Below are 11,841 nucleotides of genomic sequence, written 5' to 3' on the forward strand. Positions count from 1 at the left end.
AATGGTACTATAACCACTCTTTATTATGGCTGTCTTTTTGGGCCTTCTATCTTTCTAGCATCAACGATAGGAAGTCAATTTCACTTGAAGATATTTTCAAAACATCCGATTGGTTCTGGTTATGTAGATAAGCCAGAGATTTTTCTACCATCTTGTGATGAGGAATAGGGAGAAAACGTTAAGGGACAAATATTCTTAGGTTTTCACTCTTTCGATGTAGTGAAAAGTAACTCTTTGTCTTAACTACAAGACATGAACTTGGGTAATAAAGAACTTTCTTGTTAGGAATTAGATGCTCTAATTCAATACTAACGAGAGCAATAATAATCGTAGAAGAAGAAATAATCAAGCACGAAAAACACAAGATTGATATAGGTTCACCTCAAGGTGAGACTACGTCCTGTCTTCCACCGCTGCAATAATTCACTATGATGATGTAGTTTTTATAAGAGAAATCGCACACACTCAATTATTTTTTTTCCTCTTACCTCTCTCAACTGCAACCGATGATCCTTCTCGATGGTAACCCTAATAGTGGCGCCCCCAAATATAAAGAGAAAACTAAGGCAATCAAAATACAAGTGTGAAATCACCAAACTACCCTTAATAAAACAATAATCAATATATCGTAGAGACTTTCTGCATAAAGCGTTAATTAGACTCCACAACTTAACAATCTCGCACATTGAGACTAATCCATCATCAATAGCTCATCTACAGTAGCAACAACTTCTCAATCCTCAGAGAGAAGTCCAACTAAAGTTGCACAAAACTTCAGTTTCTCAATCATAACTGTCTGCGTCAACATATCAGCCGGATTCTGACTCTCAGTGCTAAGACTCCATCTTCTCAAGTCCAACCTGTATGTGCTTTGTTCTGGCATGATAAACAGGGTTCTTTTCTAGATGAATAGCACTCTGACTGTCACAATACAACACATTCTTCCTATTCTTGAGACCTAATTCTTCCTAGAAAGACTGTAGTTGTACCATCTCTTTGCTAGCATCGGTCACAGTGACATATTTTGCCTCAATAATAGAAATAACAACTATCTTCTCCAACTTAGAGACTTAACTAACTGATGTACCACCCAATATGTATACATATTCAGTAGTACTCTTCTGCCATTAATGTCTCCAGCCATGTCATCATCTACATAACCCTGAAATTCCAAGTCTAACTTTCTGAAACATAAGGTTGAGTCCATTGTGCCTCTCAAATACCAGAGAATCTACTTCACTGCTTCCCAAAGTTGTTTACATGGATTACTCATATATCTACGCACAACTCCCACTACATAAGCTATGTCTGGTCTAGTGCACCATATGGCATACATGAAACTACCAATAGAAAAAGCATAAGGCACATTGGCCATGTAGACTCGCTTCTACTCTGTAGAAGGTGATTGCTCTGTAGATAGCCTAAAGTGACTATCCAAAGGAGTAGTCACTACTTTTGCATCATTCATGTTGAACCTGTTCAACACCTTCTTCATATATTTTTCTTGTGACAGTTTAAAGACATTAGTATCCCTAAGAATCCTCCTCCTAAAGATTTTTTTTGTAACACCCAAATCCTTCATAGCAAAATTCTTGAATAACTCCATTTTTAACTTATTTATTTCCTATTTGCAAGCACCTACAATCATCATGTCATCAACATATAGCAGTAAAAAGATGTATGAGTCTTCAAGGTTCTTCACATAATAGCAATGATCTACCTGGCACATCAAGAAACCATTACTACTCATAAAGGTGTCAAACTTCTTTTACCACTATCTTGGAGCTTGTTTAAGACCATACAAGCTCTTTTGAAGTTTGCACACTATTTTCTCCTTTCCCAGTGCATCGAAACCCTATGGCTGCATCATGTAAATTTCCTCCTCTAAATCACCAAGAAGAAAAATTGTCTTTACATCCAACTGATCTAAGTGCAAGTCTTCATTTGCCACTAGTCCAAGTATTGTTCCAATAGTAGTCAATTTTACTACTGGAGAGAAAATCTCAGTGTAGTCAATACCTTCTTTTTGTTGAAAGCCCTTTACAACAAGTCTTGCCTTGTACCCCTTACTGCCATCATGTTCGTCTTTTATTCGGTAAACCCATTTATTCTGCAAAGCCTTCTTCCCTTTTGTTAACTCGGTCAACTTCCATGTCTGATTGGATAACAATGAATCAATCTCGTCCCTCATGGTCAACTCCCACTTGGTTGATTCATCAACTTGCATGGCTTCCTCATAACTCGTTGGTTCACCTTTATCAGTCAACAAAATATAATTCAAGAGTATGTCTGTGGTGGTCTGCTAGTTTTAGTAGATATCCTGAGTTCAATCACATGAATGTTCTGATTTACTTCTAGGGTTTTCCTGGTTTTCTTGAACAATATTCTCCATCTAAATAACAGGAAGATTTTTCTATTGAATCACTTCAGACTTCTTAGCTTCATTACTTGTGCTCTCAGAATCTGTTCTCAACTTGTCTTTATAAAGGGCACCTTCATTGAAGACCACATCCTTGCCCCTGATAACCTTATGAGTTTGGTCATCCCATAAATGATAACTAAACTCGGTACCACCATAGCCAATAGAGAAATATATCTTGGATTTAGCATCAAGTTTACTTCTAACAGCAAAATCAATGTGAATATAAGAAACACAACCAAACACTGTGAAGAATAAAACGTTTACCTCTTTGCCGCTCCAAACCTCTTCTAGTATTTTGCAATCCAAAGGTGTTGAAGGACCTCTGTTAATCAAATAGGCAGCGGTGCTAATAGCTTCAGACCAAAACATCTTTGGCAATCCCACCTATAATCTCATGTTTGTAGCACACTCGTTCAAAGTCTTGTTCATCCTCTCAGTCATACCAATCTATTGAGGTTTTCCAGGAATGGTCTTCTTCATCTTGATTCCATTATCAACACAGTATCGCTTGAAATCATCGTCTATATATTCTCTCCCATTATCTGACTACAGGCATTTCACCTTTAAATCTGTTTCACTCTCAACCATTGCTCTCCATCTCTTTAATGTATAAAAAAACATCAAATTTGTTTTTCAAGAAATAAACCCATACTTTTCTACGTGCATCATCAATAAATGTCAATTAGTTGAAGATCCCCACACATCTGTATGAACCAACTAACCATTTTAGCCTTCACACAAACTGTTATTTAAAGATTTCAACCCTAATAGCTTCCCTTTAGATTGAAACACTTTCATTCCCATCTCACTCATGTAAACGAGCCTATAATGCCACAAATCAAAGTTAGTAACAGCATTAGCAACTACAATCGTGTCTCTGCAATTGGAAGTGATGTAAAGAGTTCCAGCTTTAACTCCTCATGCAACAACCATGGCTCCCTTAGTGACTTCCTAGGCAACACCATTAAAAGTCATACTATGCCCTTCATCATCAAGCTGCCCTATTGAGATCAGATTACACATCAGTTTTAGCATATGTCTCACCTTGTCAATTTTCCACATTGACCAATTTGACATCCTCAAACTGACATCACCAATACCGATAATATCCAAAGGCTCTCCATTAGCAAGATATACCTTCCCGTGATTTCTAGCAACATAATTCTCTATGATCTCGCGGTGCGCATTGGTGTGAAAAGAAACTCCTAAATCTAACACCCATGAATCAATAGGGCTATCAACCAACAAGAGTAAAGCATGTTGTACTTCTTTAGTCACATCGTTTGCAACATCATTTTTCTTTTCATCCTTCTTCGGTACTTTATAGTTCTTCTTTATATGATCAGACTTGCCACAATTCCAGCATTCCACATTCTTTCCGAATTTGGACTTGCTTCTTTGGTTCCTTGACTGCTATCTATTGTTGCCCTTGTTGGAATTCCTCTTGAAGTTTCTGCCCCTAGTATCGACATTTAGGGCAGAATTAGATGTCGACGATTCTCTGGAATCCTTTCTACGAACTTCCTCAGCAAGAATAATATTCTTAACATCATTAAAATTCAACTTCCAGTTGCCTATAGAATTGATGATAGTCATAGTCAACTCGCACTCAGGTCTGCAGTGCTTTCATCATGTCTTCTCATAGAATTGCGGCAAGATTATTCTCGAAGCTACAGACTGTGGGTGTTTGATACAGCTTTATTATTGGAGATCATGTTGTTCTTCTTGGGTTTTTAGTTATGTGACAAACCATCTTTGCAAGTAGTTGGACTTGCCATATCTCCACATTTTGATAGGCATTCACTTTATCTAATGTAACCATAATTGGTGGTGCAACACTTGAAAAATAAAACAATTGTGCTAAGTTTGCACATGGCTATTGAATTTAAGTTTGAAATCTATTGGCTTTAGGCTTATAACTTAGCCTTCGATGGGATTTGCTAAATTTTATGCAGTATAATTTACAATAAAGAAAAGATAACTTGGGGGGGTTAGTCCACAATGAAGTGGAATGAATTCCCCCCGCATTACCTAGGTCATCACAAATAAGACGTTAGTGTAAAAAGACTTGAATTGAAGTGAGATTACACCATTTCATCTGCCCAGGAAAAAACGGAGGAAAGTTGATTCCTACCTTTTTTCCGAATCATTCACTTACCATGAGCAACGGCATCGCTTCTTTGCCCCCCCCGAAACGAAAAAATCCCTCTCATTTCCTCTTCTCCTCTCCTCTCGCTCGGCCTTCGTCTCCCGACGATTTTTTTCGCCCCATTTCTTCCCCTCGTCTTCGCTCTCTCTGCTTTCTCTCGTTTTCGCTCTCTGCTTTCTCCATTCGCCCCAACTTCATTCATCCCATCTCTCTCGCTATGCAATACCTAGGGTTAATACCATCAACATCAGCGATTTGCGGGATTTTAGGGTTCTTACCGAGTCTATGATGTTTCGAAGAACGGATTGGGACAAGAACCTCGTTGGCGCAAAGCAACGGAGGGACATTTGTTGCCGTGAGGTCGATCTTCACGCCGTAACATGATTTCGCGACGGTTTTGAAGGTCTCGAAGCGACTTGGGAAATCCAAAATTGAAGGTGTCGGAGCCGCAGGGCTCTTCGACGATGACAACGATGACGACGACAACTTATTTTTTATTTTATTTTCACTTTTTAAAATTTTATTCTAATAACACGTAATTAGTATATTAATTTATAATAAACTTTAATCATGAGTTAGTTTAATTATAATAAACTTTAAACCATTGGATTTACATTCTGTGTTAATATATTATTAATTAATAATACGTAAATAAATATATTATGTTATTGATAAATTAATATATTTATTTATTTATTATGTATTTTTTATTTTGTATTAAAATAGTGAGTTTTAATGTTAAAAAATATCTTATGTCATTACAAAATAATTTATTTATTTATTATATTCGTTTATGTTATTTTTAAAATTTTATTTATTTTAAATAATTTATTCTAGTCACACGTAATTAGTATATTAATTTATAATAAACTTTAATCATTAATTGGCTTAATTATCCAAATTGCTATAATTAATTAAACCATTAGGTTTATTTATTATATTATCTTATGTTATTTTTAATTTTTTATTAATTTTATATAATTTATTCTAGTCACAAGTAATTATTGTTGTAATTTATAATAAATTATAATCATTAAGTAATATAATATAATTTTTCATTAATTAAGATATTAATATATTGTGGACTACACGTTAATCACTTATAAGTGTAGTAATCACGTTTATTTTGGTTAATTATATATTTAGGTATATGTTCTATTTAGTATATTATAAAAGGTTACTAATTCTCTTCTTTATATCATACTTTTCATTTGGGGGCACTAACACTGGAATTTATTTTCCAGCCACTTGAACTCGTTTATACTAACACCCAAACATGAGTTGAAGTAGAAGCAATTGATCTCACTTCAATTCAATTTTCCACTTCATTGTGGACTAACCCCCCCTTAAGGATAACTTAGAATAACTCTATTCATTGCGGACAAAAAATAAGATATCTTGTCAAAGGGCTGGCGAAAGCTTTTAACGGTCTCATCCTTTTGAAATTTTGCATACAAGATTGCTAAAATAAAAGTTTGACTTGCCTCTATGACAAAAAGGAGTGGTACAACTAGGAAACACCTCACTCAAGAAGCTATTATAAAAATACAAAATAGTTATCTAAAAGAAACCGATGTGAGTAAGAAACTATTATAGTTAAAAAAAAGACATTCTTATTAAAGAAGAGGCTCCCTAGTAAAGATGCTTTTTAACATAGAAAACTTCTAACAACAAAAGATAACTTTATGAAACTAAGAAGCTCAAGAATTAAAACTTTTTGGTCAGTAAAGTCCAAAAGTCTATAGTTGTCGGTGTGCTCTACATCCTAGGCTGTTTGTCTAAAAGCACAAGTTGATGTGTATGGGAGAATAGGTCCACATTAGTTTCGGAGAACAGATCCTATATTTATTAGTTGGGAAGAGTCAAATTAGCCTAATTTTAACATGATATTAGACCGAATCCAAGCTCATGTTTGTATGTTTGGCACGTTTGTATATGTTTGCCATGTGTTAAGTTATCAGTTTAGGCATGGACATGAGGGGACTTATTATGGGTAAAAAAGTTATGCTATTCATGTGCTTTAAGTCTTAGGCTAGTTTGTTGAGGATGAATTGTTATGTATGAGAAAATAAATTGCCATTTAACAGCAAACTACTTGTCTTTAAAGCAAATCAAGAGAGAAAATAGATCCATTAAATTGCCATCTAACAGCTAACTACTTGTCTTAAGAGTGTTAAATTATGGAACCTAATTAACGTTTTACGCTGAATCAATACACGAATCCAAAATTAAGATCCAATAAATGGGGTTATGTATTAAATTAGACAAAGTTTTAATAAAGTCTTTGCTTACTACAAAGACGGTGACACTGGCCCTACCTTTTTGTAGTTGGGCCATGGATTGAAGGAGATCCAAGTGCTAAGAAGTAAAATTTTGGCCTACCGAATGCCAGGGGTGTTGTAGTTTTAGTTAGCCGTAAAACTCTTGGCTGAAACATTGGAGAAAGACTTGTGAGTTATGATTTTCCGTTTATGTTTTTTAAATAAAGATATGTATTGGGTGTTTGGGTGACTGATACAATTATATAAAATGTGCTTGTGGCAATTTCTTCGTGAGAAAGTGTAGTGTATCGCTCTACCAATTCTTGAAAACAGGAAGAGAAGTATTCTCTATGAGTATCAGTAGATAGATTTGATGCAGAATTGCATCTTATTACAAGGGCTACTCACTGGTTGAAACTCCTTGAATGTGCAGCTCAGAGTCACAGATGGATCAGTGCTTAATTCTGGGTCTCTTCACTATCATCACAGTGCAGTGAGCATGGTGAGCACAGTAGTCACTCACACTCCCCAAAACAGCCCTGCAAGTGATTGATTAGGTAATGTTAATCCGATTGAGAAAATTTCAGGCTCTGATCGTAGTCTCTTCTGTAGTCTATACCTTTTTATAGCTCCATAACCGTGACTTCCCACCACCAACATGGCGGCGTTATGCTTCTCCACAGCTTCGCACAGAACATTTCTGGGGTCCCCTTCTACGACTTCCACCACAACATCTGTCACCTGCACTTTTAAGTCATCAATAACAGAAAATGGATTTTGCAAACCAGTTTCAGTGAAAATGGAAGAGAAGGGTGTCAATAGAGTGGACGTGCAAACGGAACAGATATTCTGCAGGAAATGTGAACGATATGCAATTACCGATTTACTTGAGCAGAGCTCCTTTGCCTTGTTCACTACCCTGGAAGCAATTTTCTTCAAATCCGCGTCAACAAACGGGAAGACTTCAATTCCTCCTGTATAAATGGAAATGAAAAAAACGTTAAAATCTTCATTCCTGAAATCGAAGCTCATATTCATAGATTCAGCATCAACATCGACTTTCGATATTAAAAAATACACCAGCAGAGATCAAAATTCCATTTCTCCATAGGTGGATCTTACTCTTCTGTTCTGCTCTTACCCATCAATTTATACAAAGGGAAGGAAAACGGTAAAAGAAGATAACTTGAAGAGAGGGAAATCCCTGGGAACAGAGCTCTAAACATTGCACCATTCTAGGCTTTAAGCATCAAGTATCTAATCGATCGACGAATACCCATCAGAGAAAAGAAAAAGAGGAGAAAAGCACTGCAAGTACCGACCTGGACCAGCGAGACCAACGATAGACGATGGGGAGGGCTTGGCGTGAACTATGGTCAGTTTAAAAGGAGGTTTCGACTGATACGGAAAGAAGAAACGATCAAGCGTCCATTCCAGGGCATAAAAGCTCTCCGAACTGTCATCGATTCCCACCACCATGACCGAGTTCTCCATTTCTCTACCAGTACGCTACAAAACCAACTCTCCTACGATCAAGCAGTCTGCATCCGTCAGCATCTGTACCTTTTATATGGTATTGACGGGAAACAGAGCGTTGATTGTAAGCTTTGTGGATATGGCAAAAGAATCAGAGACGGAGGATTCCAGATGGACGGCATCAGCCTCAAAGAGAAACTTCTGGATCGACAGTCGACTGTAGTGAGTCGACTCCGGGGAGAGTCTAGAAGCCTGAAGATTTGTGGGGTTTTTTTTTTTTTTTTGTTGAGACTGTTGGCTGTGAATTTGTGGTTGGTGGAAATATGACGCAACTCTGAAATGGACAGAAATAACTTTTGATTCGACGACAGCCCACAAGTTTTTGCAGCCTTAACTCGATATTAGTGGAAGATGGAACAATCCGATTTTGTTACTCTTTTTGTAATTTATAGAAATCTACACGAAATTAGCAGTCACAGCTTCATCGAATATAAAAACTATTTCGTACCAAACATACGAATTCATTATCTGAAGCATAATAGTTTTTTGTATTTGATAAATATTGATTAGATGGGTATGATAATCATTTTGTATGTTTTACACCAAATAAAATAAATCTCAAAAAATATATATGCCCTCTCCCTCGAAGTAAAATCATTCAAGTGGTAGCTATGAATTTATAAACACAAAATGAAAAGAAAGAGTATTCATGGAAACTAAGTACATACACGCATATGAGAAAATTACAAAAGATCGATTGACAGGAATATCGTCTACTCTATGGGCCACCTTTCGTTACAGTTGTGTTTGTGTGCATAACTTCTGGATTATTCAATGTCTTTCTTCCCTTTTTTTTTTTTTGTACAAATTTTCCTTTGGGATTTCAGTGCAGAGAAAATAACTAGAACACGGATTCATGACACAAATTATGTCCATGAACTATTGAACTATTATTAGGTCTAAATGAGATTAATAGCAACCCATGTATGAATTTCACTTCTCTTTACCTTTTCCTTTTTCGTTTCTATTATTATTAATGATAATAATCATGTATTTCCTGTTTTTGGGTTGTTATTCTACCACTTAAATGATCTTACTTGACTATCAAGATCATTCTTGTTAGGAGAAAGTTTCCATGATATATTTTCATCAACTTTTGTAGGAAGAGGGATACAAGAAAGGGATCCATTAGCTGGTCATAGAATCTTTACTACTCAAATTGGTGGTGAAACTTTCTTGAAGGTGGACTATGTTAAGTTGTGGAGCCTAATTAACGCCTTATGCACGGGTCAACTTTCGCGGTAAAGTCGTCGTGCGGGGAAGGAGGGGGGGGGGGGGGGGGGGGGGGGGGGGGGGTGCGCTTGGGAAAGATCCACGATAGATTGTCTACTATTTCAATAAGGGTGGTTTGGGGATTTCACACTGGTAATCCCGTAGCCCTAATTTTTTCTTTATATTTGGAGTGGCCGTTGTTAGGGTTTTATCACATGAAGTATAATCATCGGAGCATCACCAATTACGGCCGAGAGAGGTTAGAGAAAAAACACATGTAAGTGTGTGTAATTTCTCTTGTAAACTATTTCATCTTCATAGTGGATTATAGCAACAACGAAAGACAGGACGTAGTCTCACCTTGAGGTGAACCTATATAAATCTTGTTGTATTTTCGTGCTTATTTTTTTCTTTTGTGATTATTATTATTGCTCTCGTTAATTTGGAATTAGGGTGTCTAATTCCAAACAAGTGGTACCAGAGCTTTGGTTCATGATTGAGAGCAATGGCTGGCAGAGAAGGATCGACACTAGGAATCAACAAGTTTGGTGGTATGGATTTTGCGTTCTGGAGGATGCATATCAAAGACTATCTACACAGTAAAAAGATGCACTCACCACTACTGGATATGAACCCAAAAGGTATGAAAGATGATGAGTGAAATATTCTCAATAGACAGATGTTGGGAGTACTCCGGTTAACACTGTCGAAAAATGTCACTCACAACATAGCGTCAGAGAAAACCACAGTGGGAATAATGAAGATTCTGTTGGACATGTATGAGAAGCCTTCCACAAATAATAAGGTACATCTCATGAAAAAAAATTATTCAAGTTATATATGGAAAAAAATACATTAGTGGCATCGTATTTGAATGAGTTTAGTACAATTGTCAATCAATTTACCTCCGTTCAAATTAAATTTGACAATGAGGTTCGTGCTTTAATTCTTTTGGAGTCTCTGCCAAATCGTTGGGAGTCTATGAAGGCTGCAATCAACAACTATGTAGGCAATGGGAAGTTGATCTTTAATAATGTTCGGCATACCATTCTTGTGGAGGAAGTTCATAGAAAGAACTCTAGAGAATCGTCGACATCTAATTCTACCCTAAGTATCGATACTAGGGGCATGAACTTCAAGAGGAATTCCAACAAGGGTAACAGTAGTGGGAAGTCATGGAATGAAAGAAGCAAGTCCAAATTCGAAAGAAATGTGGAGTGTTGGAATTGTGGCAAGTCTGGTGACATAAAGAAAAACTGCAGAGCATCGAAGAAGGATGAAGAGAAAAATGATATTATAAATGCGGTGACTAAAGAAGTACAAGATGTGTCACTCTTGTCAGTTGATAGTCCTATTGACTCTTGGGTGTTAGATTCAGGACCTTTATTTCACACCACTGTGCACCGTTAGATCATGGATAATTATGTTGTTAGAGATCACGAGAAGGTGTATCTTGCTAATGGAGAACCTTTGGATATTGTCACTATTGGTAATATCAGTTTGAGGATGTCAAACGGGTCAGTGTGAAAAATTCACAAGGAGAGACATATACCAAAAGTGATGTGTAATTTGATCTTAGTATGGGATCTTGATGATGAAGGTCATAATGTGACCTTTAATTGTGTTGCTAGGAAAGTTACTAAGGGAGCCTTGGCTGTTGCACATGGAGTTAAAACTGGAACTCTTTACATCACTTCCAGTTGTAGAGATATGGTTGTAGTTATTGAAGCTGTTACTGATTCTGATATGTGGCATTATAGGCTCGGGCACATTAGTGAGAAGGGAATGAAAGTGTTTCAGTCCAAAGGGAAGCTACCAGGGTTGAAAAATGTAAACAACAGTTTGTGAGAAGGTTGTATTTTCAGCAAGCAGAAAAGGTTAGTTTTTCTAAAGATGGAAATGAGCAAAAGACAACAAAATTGAAGTTGGTTCACACTGATGTAAGGGGGGGAGAGGGGTTGGCTTCTACTGTTTCCTCCCTTGGTGGTTCAAATTACTATGTGATATTTATTGATGATGCAAGCAAAAAAATATGAGTTTATTTCCTGAAAAAGAAGTTTGATGTCTTTGATACCTTCAAGAGATACAGAACAATGGTTGAGAAAAAGAAAATTTGGAAGGTGAAGTGCCTGCAGTCAGATAATGGGGGATAATACATAGATAATGATTTCAAGCAGTGTTGATAATGGAATCAAGATAAAGAAGACAATTTCAGAAAAATATCAGTAGAATGGTGTGGGTGAAAGGATGAATGGGACTTT

The 11,841-nt window shown here is 36.6% G+C and overlaps 1 protein-coding gene across 1 annotated transcript; it reads right to left on the bottom strand.

Annotated features, from left to right (window-relative positions):
- Nucleotides 1-7,152: 7,152 nt before the first annotated feature.
- Nucleotides 7,153-8,517, bottom strand: LOC137956790 (universal stress protein PHOS34-like). The gene is made up of 4 exons (XM_068804414.1): nt 8,155-8,517; nt 7,712-7,806; nt 7,452-7,573; nt 7,153-7,371 (listed from the first exon to the last, which is right to left on the bottom strand). Exons 1-4 carry the CDS (start codon nt 8,324-8,326, stop codon nt 7,284-7,286), a joined length of 477 nt encoding a protein of 158 aa, XP_068660515.1. The 5' UTR covers nt 8,327-8,517; the 3' UTR covers nt 7,153-7,283.
- Nucleotides 8,518-11,841: the final 3,324 nt, after the last annotated feature.

The sequence above is a fragment of the Aristolochia californica genome, unplaced genomic scaffold (genome assembly GCF_029961685.1).
Source record: "Aristolochia californica isolate CCGP_79_NKW_82.1479 unplaced genomic scaffold, dmAriCali1.0.hap1 SCAF_2, whole genome shotgun sequence".
Taxonomy (NCBI): domain Eukaryota; kingdom Viridiplantae; phylum Streptophyta; class Magnoliopsida; order Piperales; family Aristolochiaceae; genus Aristolochia; species Aristolochia californica.

What these genes read in the sequence shown, in the direction of transcription:
- LOC137956790 (XM_068804414.1), bottom strand. Translation starts at nt 8,326, where the DNA reads ATGGAGAACTCGGTCATGGTGGTGGGAATCGATGACAGTTCGGAGAGC. An exon ending in CGTTGGTCTCGCTGGTCCAG is followed by an intron (nt 7,807 to 8,154) that starts GTCGGTACTTGC and finishes CCATTTATACAG; the next exon opens with GAGGAATTGAAGTCTTCCCG. An exon ending in GGTTATGGAGCTATAAAAAG is followed by an intron (nt 7,372 to 7,451) that starts GTATAGACTACA and finishes AATCACTTGCAG; the next exon opens with GGCTGTTTTGGGGAGTGTGA.